Below are 23,554 nucleotides of genomic sequence, written 5' to 3' on the forward strand. Positions count from 1 at the left end.
TACTCATGGGGTTGCTGTGAGGAATAAAGGCACACAGGACACATTCAGTCGTGTCACTATATCAGCTAGCTCTTCTGAATTTGCTGACCCCGGAACCACCCCCAAAATACACCAGTCAAGACGTTGATAAGTTTGTCTGTTTTATTTCCAGTCCAGTACCACACATACTCAACACGCACCCGCACACACATACTGCATCCACTTGAACTTGCCCGACACACTCCTTCCTTTTGAATGGCAGGGACAGAGCCATACTCGGCAGTCCCCAAGCTGCTGGTTACATTAGTTAGATTTGGTCTTTCAGAAAGAAGACAGCTGAACTCCTAGAAGCTGAGCCCTTAGCCAGAGAAGTAAGAGTCCTAGAGCTAATAGCCACAACCTGAAATACATGCAGACCACACCCCCTTTCCAGGGACCACTCTTGAGACCCTCTCCCTCTGGAAGTTGAATTCCAAATGATGAAGGAGCTGGTAAAGTTTCCGCAGGACACTCCCCATCCAATGAGAGAACTCTTTCCTGCCCTTTCTAGAAGCTGGGGACACACCCACTTGCTCTCCTCCCTTAAGAAGGTTTCCTGCAGTCTTGTAAAGTGTGTAACCCGCTGAAATAAGGCTGGTTGGTTCTGTCCTCCTGTCTGAGTGAGGTACAGATACACTGACTATGATGGGTAGTCAAGGAAGGCATTACCTTGCTCAAAGGTCTCAGCCTGTCCCAGAAAGGAGAGGCAGTGGGAAGGGGTGGAGACAGGCAGTTGCTCACCTAAGGATCTCAGGAGAAAAAAAAAAAAAGGCAGGGGAGGGAGTGGAGGTGAGATTTTACATGTACAGGGTGGAATGTTCTGCTGGGGTTTAAACTTCAACTAGGCTTATGCATTTGAAGTACCTTCTTAGGCCGAAGATCAGCCAGTCGTGGCCGAATAATCTCGTTCCTGAACTGGCCGAGACCAGTGGATTAACCCCACCTGGCTGTTTCCCCATCCCCTACCTGCTCCACTCCCTGCAGCTGCTGTAAAGTCAGCTCCTTGGCCTTGATTACAGGTCAGAGGAGTCACAGTGAGCTCCCAAGGGCTCCAGCGCCCCCCCCCCCCACAGCTCTCCTCTTCAGGTTTGTGAAGGCTTCTCCAAGACCCTTGCCCAGTGTTGGGCCCAGTTAGGCCCCCCAGGATTGCCCTGCAGTCACCTCATATCCTCCTCTTTCCTAACTTTCATCACCTGGGTCAGACTTCCCCACTAGACTCTAAATTCCATGAGTCTGTCCATTTCACTACTGGGTTCTTAGCTCTTGGCCCATAACAGGTGGTTAATAAACACGTTCAATGGATGAGTGCATCTAAGTCCTGAGTGGGCAGGGGAAGGGACTCCAGAATACAGGTGGGGTCAAGGCTGGGGTCCCTGCTGATGCTGCCTCGGAGGCACTGGGAAGGGTGAATCCTGGCCCAGGGCCTCGCCCAAGGGTTGACCTAGGAGACTGCCCCTCTCCGCCCCTTCCCTTGTTTTCATCACTGACTGAGGCATGGGCAGGGCATCTGAACACCTGGGCCCCGGTCCGGATCTTCCATCTCCAGGTTGACCCCCGCCCTAGGGCAAGGCACTTAATCCCTGTGGGTCACCACAGTTTCCTCACCTGTGAACTGAGAGGCCTGGCCCAGCTAACCTACAGGGTGAGTCAGGGCTCTAAAACCCTAGTCCATAATAAAAAACACAGGTGACAATCTAATCCCCAAGCTCAAGGTTTTGAGTGATTTGGAAACAGAATGATGAATTAGAGAGACACTGGACATGGCACATGTCAGGACAAAGTGGGGGGACTTAAAGCTTATAATAGGTTGTCAATAAATACCTGTTGAATGACGGAGTGAGTGAATGAATGAATGAATGAATGGTGTAAGGAAGGTGTGAAGGCAAATGGGGAAGCAGAGTCAGGTTTCAAGCAGATTGGGATCAGAAAGGCAACCTATTTCTCAGCTCCTGGCTTAACAGTGGTGCTGCCTCTCTTTGCCATGAGCATTTAAGTCCTCATCCTCCTATCCTGTAGCCCTCAACATCCTCCCTAAAAGGTGGGACTAGACTGAGCTGAATCCCCTCCCCCAAGGCCCCTGGACCCCCTCTGCCTCTGAAGCCCCAGCAAGGGTCAGGGGGAGCTGCACCCTTCCTCTGAGCTGCCTGTACATGTGTGGCCAGGGGGCAAGGCTAGAGGATTCCTCTGGAACCTTCCTGAAGGGCTCAAATTGCCAAGTCCCTCTCCTTCTCTCCTTCTGTCACCTCACTAAGGATAAGACGAAGTGTGGACTGAGAGGGGACCAGCTGAGGAGGTGGGACATTGTGTGGCCACATCCTGGCCCACCCAAGAGCACTGGAACCACAGAGCTGTCCGAGGATACCCTAACGAGGCCCTGCAGCCTTATCCCGACTCCAGGGTCTTCTGAAAGGGGCAGAGGGCCTCACCAGGGCCAGGCCAGGGTATCAGGACTTAGCTCAGTGACCTGGAAGGACAAACAGTACCAGCTTCAAGTGCGGGAATCACAGGTTTCCGGTCTCCCTGTCCTGGCCCTGCACCCTCTGGTTTTTGGTTTAATGTCAGCCCTTCTGCACAGGGAGGGGAGATGCAGGGAAAAAGAGAAGGAGGCGATCTGGACTCCCCAACCCAGAGCCCCTTTAAGGCAGATAACCTGTGCTATACAAAGAGATCACTGACCCTGCTGACGAAAAAACAAACGCACAACGACCAAACAGAACAAATAAGACACATCGCAATGAGTCGAGAAGGGCAGTGAGATCAGGAGGGAGGCAGAGGAGTGGGGAGGGCGGGGCAGGTCCAGGCGGGGGTCCTCAGGGCAGGCTGGCAATGTCTCTCTCTGGAGGGGGGCCAACTGGCTTGGGGCTGCTCTCGTTGGCTTTTCCTTCAAACATCATGACTCTGGTTCAGAAACGGAGAAAAGAAAGAAAACACAAAACAGGATTAGGACTCCTTTCCTCGTCCAGGGAAAGATCATCCCAGCCCTCACATCTGCAGGGTCCTCCACAGAATGCCCTTGCATCCACTCTCCAGCGAGATTTTCCCAGAAGCCCATGCGGCAACTCCACAGAGGGGGCTGCTAGTCCCATTTTACAGAGGAGAAAGCTGAGACACAAAGGGGCAATGAGACTCGTCCGAGTCACACAGGCAGCCCGAGGCAGGACGACACTCACTCGAGACCTCGGACTTCTAGGTCATGCGCCTTCCCCTGAGCACACTGCCAGGAAGAAGCAGAGCTCGGCTGGGCCGTGGCTCTGCTCAAAACCCCTTCAGATCTTCAAAAACCTCCCACTACTCTGACAGTAAAATCTGGGCAGCAGAAGAGGATGGGGGTTCAAAGTATAGCCTCTGGAGGGAAACTGCCTGGATTTGAATCCCAGCCCTACTCCTTCCCAGCTGGTGACTGCTGCAAGACACTCAACCCCACCGATGCTCAATGTTTCCAACTGAAAGTGAGGATGTCAAAAGCACTTGCATCCTGGAGCTGTTCCAAGTGACAGTGCCCTTCACCCTCTGTACTCCCTCCCTGGGTGGGCTCCTTCAGTCCCTGGCTTTAAATCCCATCCAAAGTGTGATAGTCGGGCTTCCCTGGTGGCGCAGGGGTTAAGAACCTGCCTGCTAATGCAGGGGACATGGGTTCGAGCCCCGGTCCGGGAAGATCCCACATGCCGTGGAGCAACTAAGCCCGTGCACCACAACGACTGAGCCTGCTCTCCAGAGCCCACGAGCCACAACTACCGAGCCAGTGTGACACAACTACTGAAGCCCACACGCCTAGAGCCCGTGCTGCACAAGAGAAGCCACCGTGATGAGAAGCCCGTGCACCGCAACAAAGAGTAGCCCCCGCTCGCCGCAACTAGAGAAAGCCCATGCACAGCAACGAAGACCCGACGCAGCCAATACATAAATTAATTAAAAAATAAAATTTAAAAAAACAACAAAGCGTGATAGTCCACAAACGGCTTACCTCTGAGCTCCAGATCTGCACAGCCAGTTCCCTCCTCAACCCCTCCCCTTGCGTGTCTAGGGGCTCTTCCAATTCAATACATCAAAACTGAGCTCAATTCCCACCTTCCCCCCTGCTCTTTTCTCAAAGCAAACAGCACCATCACTCAGTTAACTCAGACCCCAGACCTTACAACCATCAGACTCCTTGTTTTCTTTTAAACCTGGAAACAACCCTTCTAGCTCTACCTCCAAAATCACTCCCAACTCTGACAGCCCCTGCCCACCTCCACTACAGCCTCTCCAGGCTGAGAGCCTCATTTCTGACTTGCACAAGTGCACGAGCCTCCTACCGGCCTGCCTGCTGCCACTCTTGTCCCCACCGCAGTCGGAGGGGGCCTTTTAAAAGTCAGCTCCTAGCTTAGAATACTCCAATGGCATCCCTCCACGGCAGTACAAAATGTTAAATCAACCGTGGCCCACATCACCTGGCCCCTGCCCATCTCCCTCGCGCAGGAGGTCAGATGTCACCTGCTCAATGAGACCCTCTCTGCCTACTATGCCACCCCTCTCTATTCCTCTCGCCCACTTTATTTTTCTTTGTATTGCACGGTTGCAATCTGGTGTTGTGGGTTGTTTTTGTCTGTCTCTTTCCATCAGAATGTAAGTAATTCATGTGTCCCCAGCACCGAGCATGATTCCTGGCACACAGCTGGTGCTTAATAAATATTTGCTGAATGAATGAATGATTCATCTAAGGAGTCACTATGCAGACTAGATGGATCAGATTGGAAGTGCCCAATACATAGTAAATGTCCACTAAATCTTAGCTGTGGTTTTTAATAGCATCACCACTCTTATTGCTACCACCTGGCCTCTCAGGTGCAGCATGATCTGACCTGGACGGTTCTCCCACCACCCCTCCTGCCCCATCCCTCCCGACAATAAACACTCCAACCAGACCAGCCTGAGCCGTGGGCTTACCAGCAGGTCACCCCGCTTCCCGCTTTGTAAAATGAGACAGGTATATTTTACATTGGTACATTTGAAGAAGTTAATCTTACAGATACACACCACTATATATAAAATAGACAAACAACAAGGATTTACTGTGTAGCACAGGGAACTACATTCACTATCTTGTAATAAGCTATAATGGAAAAGAATCTGAAAAAAACATGCATATGTATAACTGAATCACTTTGCTGTATACCTGAAACTAACACAATATTGTAAATCAACTATGCTTCAATTTTTTTAAGAAAAAGTTAATCTTATCGCGTAAAAGCCAAGTGAGTGTCCTTTACAGCTTGAACACATACCATGGGACTCTCCAAGGAATTTCTCTGCTGCTCTCCAGTGGGGAAGTACCCGCAAAGTGTGACTTTGGTCACCATACACTAGGTGTTTGCTGTCAGCCAGGTACTGGGCTAGACGCTTCATATATATTATCTCATTAACCCTCAGGACAACACTTCATGCAAGATATTTGTGACCGGGGCTTCCCTGGTGGCGCAGTGGTTGAGAGTCCGCCTGCCAATGCAGGGGACACGGGTTCGTGCCCCGGTCCGGGAAGATCCCACATGCCGCGGAGCGGCTGGGCCCATGAGCCATGGGCGCTGAGCCTGCACGTCCGGAGCCTGTGCTCCGCAACAGGAGAGGCCACAGCAGTGAGAGGCCCGCGTACCGCAAAAAAAAAAAAAAGATATTTATGACCATCTCTGTCTTATAGGTGAAGGAAAGTAATTTGCCCAAGGTCGTTTCAGTAGCAAGAAATAGCATCAAAATTTGAACGATACCTCCCTTTAGAGCCGGTTTTTGACTCTGTTATGCTCACAACCCCATGGGGTGGTAGAGTCACTCTACAAACAAGGAAGCTGAGGCTCAGAAGGTTTCAGCAGTGCATTTATCATCATCGTCACCATCACAGCCGGCCACTTACTGAGCACTGATTCTACCAGAGGTTCTGCTACAGGCTCATTTTGCCTGCAAGGTACATATTAATGTGACCATTTGACAAATAAGAAAATCGTGTTCATCAAAATTAAGCATCTTGCCCAGTAGATCACATAGTGAATTACCTCCTGGCTAGGGACTGGCTGAGACGCCCAAGCCAGGAGCCTCTCCACACACTATGACTTTGCCTCCAGAGGTCCCAGGAGAGGTGGGAGGTACTCACAGCTTGAGGACCGCCGACCGTTTCCCCAGCATCACGTTGACAAAGTCTCGGTAGGAGATGGTGTCGCTGAACCCGCCCGTCACCTCCGAGATCATCTTCTTCATCTCCAGGTGGGTCTTAGGGACCCCAAGCTTCTCCATCATCCTCTTTAAAGACATCAGGTCTGCCGGAGGAAAAGCAGAGCCGTTAAGTGGAGTCAGGGGGCCCGGCTGAGTGGGGAAGCTCCCCTCTGGCACCCCCATGCCCAGAACAAGCCCGGCAGGAGAGTCCATCCCTGGAGACTGCAGTCGACAGCTTTTCTCCTCCAGGGAGAATGAACCCATCACATCTTCCCTGCTCTCTGAGGGGGCAGTATGGACTAGTGGTTAGGGACTTGGGCTTCTAAAGTCAGACAGACTTGGGTTGGAACCCAGCTCTGCTATTCTTGGCTGTGGGACCTGGGACAGACTACTTAATCTCTCTGAGCCCCTCCTCCCATCAGTGGTAAAATGGGTTGATGGGATCATCTGGAGCGAGGATGCAGCAGAAGCACCTGGCACACAGCAGGTGTCCAGGAACACAGCCTCTCTTCTTCATTCTGTTGTTCTCTCTGCTGCTGCCTAAGGTTCAGGTGACCGTGAGCCTGCGGCTCCAGCTACCCGGGAAGTCACGGCCCAGTGAGGTGGGGTCAGGGCGTCGGCCTGACCCAGGCATCAGGAGTCACTTTCCAGGGCGCGGTGGCAGCTTCTCCCCACCTGCCACTCCCACCCTGCGGTCCCTGGCTCCACCTCGCTGGAAGGGAGAGGATGCCAAGAACATCCCGCAGAGCAGGAAAACCAACAAAAGAACAAAATTCAAGAAAAACAAGGGAGGCACCAAAGTCACTACACTCCGAGGAGTTGGTGCCTCTGACCTCCTGGCTCCCAAGATCTGAGGCAATTTCCTTCGGATTGTTCCGTGAACAATGCGTCAGGTCAGCAAAGGACAGTGGGAGTGCAGGTGGAGCAAGGGGCCAATTTTAGGGTCAGGGGAGTAGTGGGCCAGCTCACCGGAGAGGCAGGGCCGGCACGACTGGTGCCAGACCCTTAGGTGCCAGGATGTCCAGGACATTTCAAAGAAAGCTGGGCAGTGTTCTACAGGAAGAAGTGAAAGGTCTCCTACACGCTGCTGGCCACACTCTAAATTGGCAAGACCTTTCTGGAAGGCAATTTGGCAAGATGCTTCAAAAGCCTTTGACCCAGAAGGTCTAATTCCTGAGGTTTACTCTAGAGAAATAATCAGCAATGTGGATAATGATTCATGTACAAAGACGTTCTTCACAGGATTATCAGTGAGTTAAAACCAGACATCATTTAAATGGGTGATACTAAGGCATTGATTGAATAAATTATAGTCTGTCCCCAAATGGGATATCATGCAGCCATTAATTATATTTTAAAAAAATGAATTATATGTCAAAATACTAACAATAATATTGTACAAAGTTTTAAAAGGAGGTCCTAAAATGGTATCGAACGGTGTTTGTGATTAGAACAAAGAATGGAAGGATATAAACCAAAATCTTTATCACAGTTATTTCTGGGAGGTGGGATTGTGGTGATGTATTTTTGTCTTTGTGCTTTGCTGTGATTGCCAAAACGTTTTAGGATGACGATGTATTCATTTGATACATCGCTTTAAGAAAAAAAGGGATAAAAATATTCAAAAAGGAGAAAAATGTGAGAAGACAGAGGAGGGGGAGAAACGCTGGAGGGAGAACCCACTCGGAAACCACAGGCTGGGATCTGGGCCCTGGCTGCCACTTAACGACCACATGCCCCAAGCAAGTCCTTTCACCGTTCTGAGCCTCGGTTTCCTCATCCGTACAATGGGAACAATTAAACCGACCTTGACCGTGTCATAACACTACTGGTGAAGGTCAAGGTATGGTCATGAACATAAGTGCCATGGAAAAGGTGTTTGTCACCCCTAGCGCCTGGACGGCAGGACACAATAAAGGTCTGCTGGAAGAGAGGACCAATGTCCATGGAAGGCCCTTGTCAACTGCAGGACAGTGTTCAAATGGAAGGACAGGCTTGGGGACAAAGGAAATGCCAGCCCCCTGGGCCAGGGTGGCAACAGCCTGAGCATCTCCAGCCCTGAGCTGGGTGGCACCTCTATCCTGAGTCCCGGGAGCACCTGGGGTGGGAGGCTGGGGTGTGGGCAGGGAGCTGGGGTCGGGGAGGGAAGCAGTGGGGAGAGGAGTTTGGGGGGCAGGAGATCCAGGGTGAAAGGCAGACAAGTTCAAGGCCAGCTTGGCTGGCCTGGCCCATCGGGGAAGCTTCAGTCGGTGCTTGTCATCCTCAAAATATAGCCCCAGGCCGCTCACCCATGCAGGCGAGTCAGTGGGGTTCTCTGGACGCCCACACCCCCTACCCACGGAGCACTCTCCCCCACCCCACCCGCCGGCTCACCCAAGGCCTCACTCACCAATCTCGCCCTCATTGTTCAGGTCAAACTCCATGTACTTCTCTGGAAATCACAGAGCAAAAACTGGCATTAACTGGGAAGCAGGGCTGCCCCCTGCAGGGTCCCAGGGACTCCCTTGAGGGCAGCTGGCTGGGTCCCCAGGGTGCCCACACCATCCTCCTCACCCCACGTCGGGGTCTTGACACAAGTCCCGTCATTCCTCTGGGGAAAACCATTGTCTCTGGGAAAAGGGCTTGCCCACCTGCATCACCTGCTCACAGGCACCATGGAGAAAGGTGCCCGGGGGCCACTCTGACCCTGTACCAAGAAGGGCAGCGGCTTCCCCCCAGGCCCCCAGTGTGGGCTGGCTGCATCCGAATCGGCTGTAAAGTGACCAGAATAAATTCCCGGCCCTGGAGATGCAGATCTGCAGGATCTGGGAGGCAGAAATTGGTGTGTTTTCAGAGTATCTCAGGCGATTCAGATGGGCAGCTAGGTGTGAGAACCCCCAATTTAAGAAGTCCCTGTAGTTCTGAACTTTTGGTGGCAGGGGGGCGGTCATGGCTACCACTGAGAATCTGATGCTCTCTCCGGAGAAGACCTGCCCTTGACTACAAAGCGACACATACAGTGCCTGGGGCGCAGAGACCCTCCCCGCAAACCTCACCTGCAGACTTTGAGTTAAACCTCCCTGATCAAGGGGTCGGAGCAACGAGCTTGGTGTCTCCTGACCAGGCAGTGGGGGCAAACAAGTCGTGCGGCCTTGAGTAGCCACAGGGTCTATTCTGCCCCAGCAGCCAGCATGAGAAAGCCAAGGTCCTGCCAGTGACCCTTGAGCCCAGGCTTGCCGCCCCTCTGCCTGGCATGTTCCTCCCGGGCATTCTCAGGGCCCCTCCTCACGCCTTCAGGGCCCCCAAGCCTTTTTAACTGGGCACCGTCAGTCACCCCCGCAAAGCACCTGCTACCATGACACACTTTCTACTTCCTTGCTCTCTCGTCACCACCCCTCCCCCACTAGGACACGGGCTCCTTTGGCCAGGGGCCGTCTTGTGTGTTCTCCATTGTGTACCCAGGCCCCAAATGGCCTGGTGCCTAGTAAGGCTCATTTGGAGATCAAATGAGTGAATGGTTTGAAACCTCCGTAGTCCCTTGGCTTCCAAGGCAACCTCCTGTGGTCCCAGGATGGACCCTTATCCTACAGCCCAATGAAGACAAGGAGAATGGTCGTTAGACCCCTGGGACCTCTGTCCCTCCTCTCAGAGCCACCTCTGAAGAGTGACCCTATTGGTATCCAGGGAGAAGGGAAAGGACTGGCCGCTCCTGCTTTGCACTGGGAGGGGGAGGGGCAGAGGGATGGGGCAGGGGAACCAGCCAGGGGTGGGCGTGTCTTCGTTCTAGTTCTTTTTTCTTTTCTTTTCTTCTCTTCTCTTTCTTTTCTTTCTTTCTCTTTCTTCCTTCCTTCCTTCCTTTCTTTCTTCTAGTTCTTTTCTTTCCTTCTGTCTTTCTTTCTTTCCCTCTCTTTCTCTTTCTCTCTCTTTCTTTCTCTTCCTTCCTTCCTCCCTTCCTTCCTTCCCATGTAAAAAGCACCACTGTGTAACGGTGACAAGCAGGGGATTTGGAGTGAAACCAATATGGGTATAAGCCCCAACTCTGCCATAGGTGAGCTGTGTGACCCCAGGCAAATGACCCCACCTCTCTGAGCCTGAGTTTCTTCATCTGTAAACTAAAGCTCCCACCATCTCCCTCCTGGCTGGATTGGGATGAGGCAGGAAGATCGCATCCCTGAACACAAGGTCACGCTCAGCAAATGCTTAGCCATTGGTGTCCTGCCTAAGGATGGCTACGTTATAAGCGGTCTGAAGAGCATTGGCAGGTTCCTTGCCCTGGAGCAGGGAGGGTGTCCACGTTGCCAAGACTCTGAGGGGGAGGGGGGACGCAGCCTGGAGGATGTTCACGTGGTCCCCCAGCGCGCCCAGGGCCCCCGCAGCGCGAGTGCATCTCCCGGACAGGAAAGGTGGGTCTGTCCCACTCCTTATGTGCACAGCTCCTCTCCTTTCGAGCCGCTGGCTGAGAACCAAGCGCCAGGGCCCGGAACAGAAGGACCTTTATGCCGCCCCCTCCCCGCGCGGACTCCCGGGCCCTGTTTTCTTTTCATCCTGTGCTGCCGAGATTCAATGGGCAGAAACTCTGCCCCCTGCCCCACTGTGGTGACACAAACGTCCATTCTCCGCAGGGGCTCCCAAGATGCTCCACCGCGCAGGGGGAGAGACAAGGGCTGCTACAAAGAGCTGATTGTGTGCTGGGGCCCCGGGAGCGAGCAGGGCCTGGGCAGGGGCGGGCAGGAGCCAACCTGAGCCCTGCTAGGCAGCAGAAGGGAGGGAAGGGCAGGGCCGGCCGGGGCCCGCAGGCGAGGGACGAGGGGCCTGTGCCCCCAGGCTGGGCATCCCGTCTCACAGCCCGTCGGGAAGAGGGGTATTGTGGATGCAACACGGGTGCAGCCTGCCCCTGCGGGCGAGGATTTGTATAAGGGGGTGGAGGGGCCCACCCAGCTCTCCTGGGGGGGGGGTGGGCAGCCAGCCCCAGCTCACCTTTAAAGGCTGCAAGTTTTTCCGGCAGGTTCTCTTCATCACTGTACTTCTGGTCACAGAGGAACTCCTACAGAGGAGAGAGGACAGCACTGAGCAAGGGGTCAGCAGGCAGAACTCACCAACACACAGGCCCACTGCCCATCGCCTCCTCTCCCGCCAGGTGGCTGGGCTTGGCCGCGCAGGGCAGTGGTAGTCCTGGCCTCCTGTCAACCCCCAGAGGCGGATGGGTACAATCCACCCCATGGGTAGGAAGTTTGCTCAGCAGCTGGGGGTGGGGCCCAGAGGTTCCGCTGTAGAAGACTAAACACCTTCAGTCAACCTCTGAATTACGGGTGCAGGGACCTGGGCTTCCCCCCAGGGCACCCCGGCTCCAAGATGCATGAAGCCATGAGCAACCAAAGACACGTGGCTTGGCCCTGGCATTAAATTCTTAGGTATGTGACCCTGAACAAACTGATCCCTCTCTGAATCTCTATTGCTTTATCTGCCAAATGGGTATAACTATCATAGCGTCTTCTTGCATGAGAATCCAAGGAGAGTGTTCAGTAAGCAGCAACTGCTATATTATTATTATTAGTCTCTCTCTAGTCAGAAAATAACTGTCCACTGCTTGAGAGGTCACTTACCCTCTCACCTGTGTCCTCACCTGTAAAACAGGGCCCACCTTCCCCTCAGATGCTTGGAGAGACTCAAATGAGTCTTTTCAGAACCAGATGGAGTTGAGAGGAGATGGGAAGGGACTAACAACAGCCCCCAGAACGAAGCACTAACCCACATGGTCGCTCCGGATCTCTCAGTGGGCCCAAGAGGTGGCAACTATTATTACTCCCATTTTACAGATGAGGAAACTGAGGTTCACAGAGCCAGAACTTCAAGTTAGCTCAGTCTGACTTTAGAGCCTGCATCTATCTTTAACCCTGACACTTAAAGATGGGCAGTGAGCAGGTATTCGCCCGGCTTTAAAAAAAAAACTAACAATTAGCACTTGCTAGGCTGGGCGCAGTGGCCAGGTATCTTACTTGCCTTGTTGCTAATCTTTAAGCGTCCCTAGAACCTGCACTCAGATGAGGAAACAGAGGGTGTGTTCCCATCCTGGCACCAGAGTCCACAAATCCCCTCTACTTCCCTGGACCTTGCTTTCCTCATTGAGTCAACTGACATGGCTGTGACTCCTTCATTCCTTCAACAGTTTTTGAGGAACCACAGTATACACTGCTCTATTCTAGGCATCCAGGGAGCAGGTGAGACCAAGGTGAATAAGACAAGGTCCTTATCCTAAAGGATAATTTTAGGATAAATTTAAATTTTATCCTAAAATTACAGGAAGTCCCTGTTTAAAATGACGTTAGGGACTTCCCTGGCGGTCCAGTGGTTAAGGCTTCACACTTCCACTGCAGGGGACACGGGTTCGTTCCCTGGTCGGGGAACTAAGATTCTGCATGCCACGTGGCACGGCCAAAAAATAAATAAATAAAATAAAATAAAACAAAACAAAATGATGTTAAATGTTATCTAGGTCTAACTAATACACAGTTTGAAGGACCCTTCTGCCCCTCCCTAATCCAATTTCTTTTCCTTCCCAGAGGTAATCATTATGCTGAACTTGGTTTTTCTACCATTCTCTTGAATGTTTTTCCTACTATGACCAGGCCAACCAAAGACATCTTATAAGTGAATTTTGAGGGGTTTAAAAAAATTCTAATTCTAAATTTTAGAACATTCCATACAAATATGTACTTGTAGTTCAATAAATGATCTTTTAAATGAAAAAAAATTTATCTGGGTCAATCACTCAATATGTTTCTAAATTCCTGCCGTCATTTCCCACTAAATGATGACCAGGTCTGTACTTACACATCTCCTAGGACAGGGAACTCACTACCTCTCCAGTCACTGTAAATGGAAGGTAGAATGGGACAATGACAAGAACCTAAGTGAGGATGAAGCCCTCTGGGTTTGGATCCTCAGCCCCCTCCTTACTAGCCGTCAAAGGGGCTCACGGGTACCCACCTCCTCAGGCACCTACCCCTCAGTCGAGACAACCCACTGCGGGCAGTTAGCACCTGGCTCGAGCGTCCGTGCTCAGTAAACAGTAGGTACAATTCCGTGTAGGGCAGAATCTGATCCCTTCCAGGGTTCAAGTTCCTCCACACTAACTCAGCACCCTTTGACTGAGTAGAAGGAACCCCCCGCCAATGTGGCTTCCCTCGCTGGGTCAGGGGGCCTCTGATAGCCCCCTTGCTTTTGGCAGGCACTATGTTATCCCATTCAATCCTCACAGCCACTGTTATCTGATTTTACAGGTGACAACAGGAGGACCAGAGAGCTAATAACATGTCCAGGGTCCCCAGGTCCTGGGGAAGCTCAGGGTTGGTTTGGAACCTGTGTCCATCAGACTCCAGGGCCCATGGGGTCCAGCTGGCTCGGCCACAGCCTCACTCAGAGCCTCATTACCGTGTGCCATGCACAGCCCTGCCTGCGCTTAGCTCCACGGAGCTGGAACCTTCCCCTGCAGCCTGGAAGGCTGCCCTCCTGTCGGCTGGCTCTGTCTGTCCTTCCCTTCCTCTTGGCTTCCTCTCGTAGGTCTTCTCCACTGAGGCCCCCACCCCCATTCCCTGACCAAAAGTAGGGCAATTAACTCTTGTCTGTGACCCTGAGCAACCCAGGCACCTCCTGGGGTCACAGATCCCATATCTGTCCAGCGGAGGTACAAATTGGCCAATGGTTCCCAGACTCTGGGGTGAAACAGAAAGAAACGTTTCCAAAAAAAACACAAAAGCGTGGGGGAAGGTGCTAATACTGGGCTTTCAAGATTTTATTTTGCCAAGTAAAGACTTTAAATGATGACCATGGACTGTTGCCACGAGTTCAGAAAAGGATATTTCGTAAAAGTAGGAACTTCACCATCTCCGAAGTTTTAACTAGAACCCATTTAGCCTACGTTCAACTCACCACATTGTCCCTATGTTCCCTTCACTTCACCACATTAGGAACTGGAAAGCCTTCCTGGGGAGGCACAAGAACCCAGGTAAGGCTCAACATCTGGGAACCTCTGGGGAAAGACCTGGGGGTCCTCCAAATTCCCAGGCTCTGGTGGACCCGAAATCCCGCACCAGCCTGGAGCCTGTCTGTAATAGACACTGATCACCTCTAGGGATCCAGACAGATTGGGTTCGAGGGGTAGGACATGGTCCTGGGTCTTGGAGACAAATGAGACACAGACAGAGACAGACAAGAGCTCACAGGGTGCTTGATAGCCACACCCCTCCCTGGACCTGACCCCAGGACCGTGCGCTCGGCAGCCCCGGGGCTTCCAGGATTATTGTCTTTTTGCTGATGAAGCCGGTTTTCTCCTTAGCACCAATCACCATCTAACATGGTATTTCATTTTTGTCCCCAACTCCTCACCCCTCTCCACCAGAGTGGGTGCCTCAGCCACCCTGACCTCCCTTCTATGCCTCTCCCATGCCAAGTGTGCTCCCACCATGGGACCTTTGCTCCAGCTGTGTGCCCTGCCTGGAGCGCACATATCTGCATGTCACCTCCTTCAAGTCTTTACTCAACTGTCACCATCTCAATGAGGCCAACCCCATCCACTCTGTCCACTGGAGTCCCCTCCTCCACTTCCAGTCCACCTTAAGATAACACCTTTTATACCATGATGAGTCATCTCCTAACACAATTTACAGTGTAATTGCTTATTAAGGGTGTTGTCCATTATCTGTCTTCCCCTGCTGGGTTCTGCATAGTAGGTGCTCAATAAATATTTGCAGGAAGGGTCAATGGATTGAGACTCAGAAAGGATGAACAACTTGCTCATCAAGGAAGCACAGCTCACAGGTGGCTGAGCTGGGATTCAGCTCCACTGCAGAGGCTGCTTGGGTTCCCTCCCTGCAGAGAGCTGGGGAGTAGAAGTGACCCAAGGAAGTGGGTGTTGTAAGGATGCTGAGAGGAGGCAGGTCCTTGGTCACAGGACACATCCAGGAGGATGTGTTTACTGCCTCTGCCCCACGGATGCCTAGCACCCAGCAGTGTCCAGCGTACAGTAGGTGCTCAATAAACATTACCGAATGAATGGAGAATACTGCCGTTCAGCTCAGAATGACTTTCTCCACTCTCAGCCCTGCAACGGAAAGGCAGCTTTGCAAATGCATGTGTGTGTGTATGACAGAGGCTGGAGAGGCCTCAGAGATTGGAAACACACATTTCCTTAGAGCCAACAGAGACAAATGCTTGAGCCACAGAGTGACCGGGGGTGGGAGAAGCAGCTGACTCGTTCACGTGTGGGTGGGCAGCTGTGTGGACCAGGGGGCCGGGGAGGCAGGAAGGCGGGTGGCAGGCACAGGAGCTCCACTGGCTGGGCTGCCAGCTCCCACCCCACCTCCGAGCTTTGGATTCCTGGTTCCTGCTCATGCACAGCCCACAGCTTCCTCCCTCCAGGGGTCCTCCCCCCATATCCTAGCTCAGCCTCAGGGCACAGCCACGCCCACTGGGCGGATCCCTTGTACCCACCCCGCCCTGCCCTAACTCTGGGCCCCCAGGCAGAGGAGATGGAGCTAGAAGTCACTCCAGATGTTTGGAAGAAAAACAAAAACAGAAACAAAAAGAGGGCAAACTGGACCCAGAATGCCTAGGTCTGAGCACACTTAGTGCTGTGTGAAAATGACTTCATTTACCTATGCCTCAGTATCCTCATCTGTAGGAAAGATAAAAGTATTAACCACATAGGCTTGTCCTGAGAATTACAGTACGTAAGCAAACAGATCTAAAGTGCTTAACACAGTGCCCGGCACTTAGTAAATGTTAAATAAATGTTAGCCATTTATTATTATTATCGGCTAACATCTATATACATTCAGTCCACTTACAACCCACAGCTCATCATCCAGACCATCACTGACTATTAAATAGATTAGGAAGGAAACCCCTCCCCTAACTTAGGCTGGTTATGGTTGCTCTCTCTCCTTTTTGGGTATTCCCATTTGACAGATGGGACAACTGAGGCCCAGAGAGGTTGCTCAACTTACTAAAGATCACAACGTTTTCACAATTCAAGGTCTATCTCCCTTCACCATCCCAGCTCCCTCCCTGCCCCAAACAAGGCCTGGCCACAGGTTTCTGGGCAAAGAAAGTCAATACTGGGAGTTACCTTTCCTCTTGGGCAGAAAGACGTTATTCCAGAGGCCAGGGAACCACTTTATAGCCCTCTAGGGGCATGGGTTTATTCTAGCCCCTCTCCCACTCCAACCCACCGTCCCAAAAGACAAGTTTTTCAGGCTGTAGAAACTGCTGTCAGGGCCTCCAGGTATGAGGGATGCAGGGGTCCCCTGGGCTCTGAGAGTGGCAAGTCTAGAGGCCTTGGTGGCCTGGTCAGTCCCTGGCAAAGAACCAGGAAATGCAAGCAGGGAGGAGCCTGGGGTTGAAAACAGGAAGCTCTGAACCAGGCAGTCACTTCTCAAGCCAGTGTCCACAGGCCAGGCCCAGGGAGGTGGCAGAGCTGTTCCAACATCCACCCAGTCACAGAACCCAGAAGGGACTCCTCAGAGCATCCGGCTTGCTCTCTTTGTCCAACAGCTGGGGAAACTGAGGCCCAGAGGGCAAGGTCTTGATGAAACCATCCTTCCTCTAGGCAAGTACAGGGCGTGCAAGGCAGAGGGACAGGGCAGGGAGGTTGATTCGGGCTGCCAGGGTTCACATCCCAGCTCCAGCACTTACTAGCTCTGTGGCCCTGGGCGACTTGCCTTACCACTCTGGGCCTTAGTTTCCTCATCTGCAAAATGGAATCATAAAGATAGAACCTCCTCACTGGGTTGGTGTAAAGATTAAATGAGCGAACTGCATAGAAAGAGCCTGGCTCCTAGTATACTTACTAACGGTTAGCGATTATCATTGTGCGTTTGGATCGCCCAAACTCAAGCCACACCGAGAGACAACTCTTGGGGAAAGGCAGAGAAGAGACCCACCCACAACTTTCTTTGTCCCCTACTGTGCCACGAAGTCCTCCTGGTGAGTCTTGACCCCCTGGTCATTCCTCCTCGAGGACAAACTTTGCTTTGTCCTTGGATACCTATGGCTGAACTGGTCGTGACTGGCCATCCACGGAGGACAGAGTGCACCCATCTCAGCCCCGAGGGACGGTGCCTGCAGCTGCACGGGCTCACTGCTGCCTCTCTTGGTCATCTGCAACCTCCGATGCACATCAGAGACTCCCCCCACCCCCTGAGAGCCCCGTCCAAGTGCTCATGACCAGGAGGGGCTACTTCCCCAACCAGCAGAGGTTGGCAGCCCCTGCTGTGTCCTGGCCTCCAGACCTTTGCCACCTGCCTGCACCCCCCAACGCCCACCCTGACTTAACTCTCTTTCTGGGCTGGTACCTCTAGCACCTGCTCCTGGCCCTCCAGGCTTGCCTTTATGAATTAGCCGCAGCAGAATTTTAGGGCTGGCAGATAAGCACCATCTCGGAGGCCATCCAAGGGGCTGGTGGCTGAAGCCTTGGGGGAAAAACCCCAAGGACAGGCAGCACGATGCCTGGCCGTGTGGCCTCTGATGCAGCCCACAGGCTCTTAAAGGGCCAGGGCCAGGTCATAGACGCCCGGCCCGGTGCCTGGCGTGTAGCAGGAGCCTGTAACGTGCACCCACGAGGACAGCAGGCTCACATTCCCCACGGCAGCTCTGGGGCCTCATCCGGACGCTGTGCCCTCGCCAATAGATGGGGCAGCTGGAGAAAAACACCCCCACTGACTACACAAATGAAGCAGACCCTGCAGAAATTCCATCTCCAGCTTCCTGCGACATGGCCACACCGAGGTCGAGACTGGTTGGACCTGCGGGGACACTGAATCCTCAGAAGCTCACGTGGCCCCTTATCACCATCTCCCTTATAATATATTAAGGAAGAGCAAGAGAGACGGGTGCCCGGCGATGCCAGCTGGGCACATTCACCTGGGCAGGGACAGGGTGGCACTGCCAGTACACAGGAAAAGAGACACACCTGTGTAGTGCCTGGGTCAGGTCTCAGAGGTCCCCCACTACTGGGGGAAGGGCTGGGGACAAGCCTCACCCCAGGTAGAGATATCCAGCCTGCCGTACCCAGTTCTTCCCAGCACAGGTGCCACGTGGGTTCTGAAATAACCATCAGGCACCGAAATGCTACAGGGAATGCTGAGTGCCCTTCATTCGACCTAGGACGGCTGAGAGGGCAGGACAGTAGCCAGAGATCCTTATCCACATAAGCAAGAGAGGCCTGTGTCACAGCGAGGCCACAGCCACCTGGTGGACAGGGGCCAGGGCGGGCCAGGGGCAGCGTCCGGAGACAGAATCCCGGCTGTGTCACTTCCTGGCTGGGTGACTTCACCTGGCTGAGCCTCTGTTTCCTCATCTGTAAAATGGGAGGCTTAGTAATCCTTGTCTCATGGGGAAGTTTACAGACTCTGGCTGGGCATCTATCTAATCCAGTGTTCCATTGAGAGGAGTCAGTGAGATGATTTACGTCAAGTGCCAGGTCCGGAGCAAAGGCACCACTCATGCTGTTTTGTTAAAGAACCTGGCCTCTGGCGGGTGCAAAGCCACGGCTCTCACCATCCTCCAGTGTCTTCCTGCTCCATTCCAAGGCTAAGGGCACTCTGAGGGGCACCCACCCAGCCCCACAGCTTCCCCCTGTCCCTGTGGGAAGCTGGAGGGAATTTGTCCCGTTGCCATATAAGGCCGGCCCCGGCTGGCCCGGGGTCACCTGCCATGCCATCAGGGCGCGGGGAATGTCAGCTATGTGGGGGAGTAGGAGACGCGCGCTGGTCCTGCCCGCTCCAGTGGTGCAGAGCACGCGCGCGCACACACATACAGCCCGGAGGTGGGGCGGGCACATACAGAGGAGCCCCAATCAAGGCCAGAAATGGAGAGAAGAGCCTGGGTTCAAGTGTGGCTGTTTAAACCCAGGCAATTTACTCAGGCCCTCTGACGTCTCCTGCAAAATGGGAACAGACACTCGCAGGGTTGGAGTGCACATCCGACGAGATAATGTCTGAAGCACGCCTGGCACACTGCCTGGCACACGCCAAGGGCTCAGAAAATGAGAGCAAAATCTAGAGTGAAACCCCAAAAAAGTGCGTTTTCATACAGTTCCACCAGGACCTTTAGGTCCACCCAAGTCCCCTTCTATTTTGACTCCTGAATCCCTTATAAGCACAATAGCCAAGACTGAGCTACCCCACTGCCCTCTGGAAGCTGGCCCATCCCAGCGGGGAGAAAGGCCCCAGAGGAACGGTTGGCCCAGAGAAGCCTCCAGAGCTCATAGCCAGGCTGGGCTCTGCCCCAGGCAGCAGCCACAGTGGTGCCCAAGCACATACAGTGAGTCATGAAGCCCCATCCTTCACGCCTTCTGGCTTCCACGGGACCACTGGGGCAGCTGTTCAGCCCAGCCCCCCGGAAGCCCCCTCCAGTGGGGCAGTGAAGCTGCAGCCCAAAGGCAGGCAATCTGGACTGCCAACGTGGTTCCCTCCAGAATCCATCCACCCAAGGGAACTTCCACCATGGCCGTGGCCGTGGGTAAAACCGACTCAGACCCTCAAACACAGCGACTCCCTGAAGTGTCTGCAAGGAGCTTCCGTCTGTTCATCTCCTCCGATTGTTGCAGGGACTTAGAGCAGAGCAGGGGTCTCTGCTCCCATTTCAGACACGGGAAGATAAGATTCTGCCCGACAAAGGGGTCTGGTCCAGGCCGAGCAGCCAGTCTACCTCAGACCTTGCCCCTGGGTTTCCACTCCCACACTTTTAAGTCCCAAACAAACCAATGATAGCAATCAAGACAGCAGCCCGCTCTCCTGTGTGCTTTACATAGATTATCTCCGCCGCAAAATCACAACAAACCTGCTACCATCATCTCGAGTGGCTTGCCCAAGGTCACAGAGCCAGTGAACAGCCCCCTCTGCCCATGACTCTAAACTGTGGTGGGGCCACCCTGACCTGCTGTGGTGGGAAGCAGCTCAAGCTTCTGGTTTGAGCCTCCTTCCTCCGGGAGCCCAGAGCCTGGGTCCCAGCAACCTGACAGTAGCCCGGGCTCACACGGTGGGTCTCAGAGTAGCATCCAGTCAGGGGAAGGACGCTAGGCTGGAAGCTCTGTCACCGGCTTCGGTGTGGCCTTGGCCAGCTGCTTGCCCTCTCTGGGCGTTGGGGTCCCGAGGTGGTTGGACACAGCCCCCTCTTGTTCACCTTCCCCAATCTCAGCGCTATCCAGCCCAGCCCCAGAGAGCCACAGCCCCTCCCCTTTCTGAGCCAAGCCAGTACACCTCCCAAAACAGCCCTGTGGCCTCACCTCCACACCCCACCTAATCCCCCCATCCCCCCAAGGGCAGTGTTGGCATGGAAAGTCCCACACACTCTCAGCTCCTCTGGTCTGTCCAACTACAATCCCCTCTCCCCCATCTCCAGCTGTCTCTGGCCCGGGGTCCTCTGGCTGTGGGTGGATTCAACTGGCTTGGAACCCAGCCTGCTGAGTGGCCCAGGGGGCTGTATGAGGTCAGGGTTCCAGGCTCCTGTCCAGAGGACCAAAGCAGCCAAGACCAAGGCTGAGCTGGCCGCAGAGTGAACTGGGGGGGAGCCCAGCAGCCTGGACCCCCGAGAGCCCCAGCCAGACGCCCAGGCTCCCTTTCAGCTGTGCTCAAGATGGCACTAAGAGGCCAGATGAGGATGGCGATGAGGAGGCCAGCGTTTACCTGGAGGGACCCTGGGGTCCCCAGAACCTCCATGGGACTCCACGGCCAGTGGAATGAAACCAGGCAGGCTGCCTAGCTCTAGGCAGTCCAAGGAAATCAAGGAGCGAATAAAGACTGCAAGCCCCTGTCGAGAGTTATACTACAACCGTGCTGCCAACCGTGGACCCACCTCCACATGGACTCCACCAGGGCCCTGCTGACTTTCCACTGTGGGACTCTGAGCTGGGTGCCCAGTGGCCCGGGGGAGCCTGCAGGGGAAATGTCCAGCCTTGTTTCAGTGGGCATGATTCTGCAACCAGTTAGAAGGAAACCTGGAGACATCCTCCTCAAGAAGTATCCTAGTACCATCCATGGAGGTCTTCTCTTGTGCTAGGTGCTGGACCAATCACGTAACATGCCTTCCCTCATGGAGCCCTCACGGAGACCCCGGCTCTGTGATGAGAGGTCCTCGCTGGGGACCACAGAGCTGGTACATAATGGAGACCAGATCTGAGCCCCAGTCTTGCTGTGCTGCCTTTGAGTTTTGGCCAATCCAGGCAGGCCCTAACAGTTTTCCATATCTTCTAGAATTTAAATGGTGGGGTTTTTTTTGTTGTTTGTTTTTTTGTGGTATGCGGGCCTCTCACTGTTGTGGCCTCTTCCGTGTGCTCTGGACGCGCAGGCTCAGCGGCCATGGCTCACGGGCCCAGCCGCTCCGCGGCATGTGGGATCCCCCTGGACCGGGGCACAAACCCGTGTGCCCTGCATCTGCAGGCAGACTCTCAACCACTGCGCCACCAGGGGAGCCCATTTGAATGGTGTTTAAGCAAAGGTCTAAAACGTCCCATTGTGTGCCTGGCAACAGCCGGATGGATTTCTTTTTAGAAATCCACTAGGATCAGGATGAAAAGCACCAAGTCTCTAAGGCAACCTTTCCTAAAAGCCTGAGTGAGAAGGAGTTGTGTGTGTGTGTGTTTGTGTGTTGGGGGGTGGGGAGAGGCAGGAGGCCAACCTTTTATTGGGTGGAGCGAGCACTGGCCTGTGAGTCTGGAGCCTAGGGTTCTAACTGCAGCCTGACCCAGACTTGCTGTGCCATCTAGGGGCAGCCCCCTCACCTCTCTGAGCCTCTCTTCCGTCCCTCGCTGTAAAACTGGGAATTACTCGAGACATCAGGGGTCTCTTCCAGCGCCAAGTCCCTGCAGCTGGTCCCAGGCCGGCTCCTGGGGAGCCCGGGGCCGGTGGGCCAGGCTGGCATCAGAGCTCCCGGGAGGGCCCTACCTCCCTAGTCTATGAGTAACAACTTGCAACCCGAGACCAGAGGGTGGTGGACGGGGTGGAGGGGGACCTACCTGGAGGCACAGGGAGGGGGCTGGAGGAAAGAAATCGGGGGAAGCCCGGGTGAAGGAGAGGAAGGGGGGTTGATTTTGCGGCAGGCACAGCCGCGCAGACGGAGGTGGGACCCGCGGAGCGCTGGGAGCTTTAGGGCCGACTCGCCAGCTGCCCTCGGAAGCGGCGGGGCTGCAAAAGCGAAGGCGGCGGCGCGCGCTTACCCGGTTGATCTCGGCCAGCCTCCTCTCCTGCCGGGCTTTGAGCAAACCGAACGCTTTCCCTCCTGGAGGAGACAAAGAGGCGGCCGGGGAAGCGGGGGTCTCCCCGGGCCGCGCGCCCTCGGCTCGCGCCCGCTTCCCGCGCGCGGCAGACCCCACCGACCGCCCCGTGCGCACAGGTGGCGGGCGGGGGACACCGGGTGTGGGCAGGGGCGCGGGACAGCGTGGGGACAGCGGCGCCTACCTTGGAACCTGTTGCTGAGCGCGACCGACATGGTGAGCACCGGGCTTCCGCCGGCTCGGGGCTTCGCGACCGCGGCGAGGACGAGGAGGAGGGGCGGGCGCCTGGTCCGAGCTCGCGCGGCGTGTGGCGGTGGGACCGAGGGGCGGAGGGATGGCGCGGGCGGCCGGACACTCCCCTCCCTCCCACCCCTCCCGACCCGCCTCCCCTCTCCTCCCCTCCCCGCCGCCCGGCATCAAAGCGGCTATTATGCTGGACGCCGAGCCCGCCGCCGGCCCCTCTGCTGGAGGACGCGGAAAATGCACGGCGCGGGGGCCGCCTGTGAGCACCTCCCTCTCCGCTCCTGCAGGAACCTCGACCAGTCCCTTCCCGCTCCGGGCCGCGGCTTCCCCTTAAACAGACCGTGGACGACCTTAGTACGCACTTCGTGAGATGGCGATCAAGATCAAATGCGGGTCCCAGCTGCCGGGAGCTGTAACGTGCCTTTCGCCTTTTGCGCAGCACGCACTTTTGGAAGGGAGGCCTAGGTTCCCAAACTTTACTCTGAACTCTTGAAAGATGAACAAACTTTTAGTTTCTTGAGAAAATGCATAATGACAAAGTGCCTCTAGGGTATCAGTGACACTTGAAATCAATTAGAACGAATTAGTGTTTTGTTAATAAAACCTTTTTTCTCGAGCGCTCACTGGGCACCAGGCACTTTGCCACAACCCAGGATATATGTGTTACATCATTTAATTCTCAAACCTCTATGAAACAGGACTCGGCATTTCTGTTCTGCAGAATGGAATGGAGGAAACAACGCTTTTCACCCAGCATGGGCTGTTATAAATTTTATTACCATCAGGGTGGTTTAAGCAGATAGGAGTTATAACCCTTAGTTGCTGGGAGATGTCCCGTCTGGAGGTCAGAGAAGACAGCTGACA

The 23,554-nt window shown here is 54.2% G+C and overlaps 1 protein-coding gene across 2 annotated transcripts; it reads right to left on the reverse strand.

Moving 5' to 3' along the window:
* Positions 1 to 775: 775 nt before the first annotated feature.
* AIF1L (allograft inflammatory factor 1 like) lies at positions 776 to 22,784 on the reverse strand. Of its 2 annotated transcripts, XM_030838540.2 has the most exons (6): positions 22,632 to 22,784; positions 22,391 to 22,452; positions 11,155 to 11,221; positions 8,588 to 8,629; positions 6,140 to 6,302; positions 776 to 2,916 (listed from the first exon to the last, which is right to left on the reverse strand). In XM_030838540.2, exons 1-6 carry the CDS (start codon positions 22,660 to 22,662, stop codon positions 2,829 to 2,831), a joined length of 453 nt encoding a protein of 150 aa, XP_030694400.1. In that variant the 5' UTR covers positions 22,663 to 22,784; the 3' UTR covers positions 776 to 2,828. The 2 variants fall into 2 exon arrangements, with proteins under 2 accessions (XP_030694400.1, XP_030694402.1); XM_030838542.2 differs by lacking the exon at positions 22,391 to 22,452 and having other exon boundaries at positions 22,632 to 22,757.
* Positions 22,785 to 23,554: the final 770 nt, after the last annotated feature.

Source organism: Globicephala melas, chromosome 6, assembly GCF_963455315.2.
Source record: "Globicephala melas chromosome 6, mGloMel1.2, whole genome shotgun sequence".
Taxonomy (NCBI): domain Eukaryota; kingdom Metazoa; phylum Chordata; class Mammalia; order Artiodactyla; family Delphinidae; genus Globicephala; species Globicephala melas.

What these genes read in the sequence shown, in the direction of transcription:
- AIF1L (XM_030838540.2), bottom strand. Translation starts at nt 22,662, where the DNA reads ATGTCGGTCGCGCTCAGCAACAGGTTCCAAG. An exon ending in GCTCAGCAACAGGTTCCAAG is followed by an intron (nt 22,453 to 22,631) that starts GTAGGCGCCGCT and finishes TGTCTCCTCCAG; the next exon opens with GAGGGAAAGCGTTCGGTTTG. An exon ending in CGGTCGGCGGTCCTCAAGCT is followed by an intron (nt 2,917 to 6,139) that starts GTGAGTACCTCC and finishes TTTCTGAACCAG; the next exon opens with AGTCATGATGTTTGAAGGAA.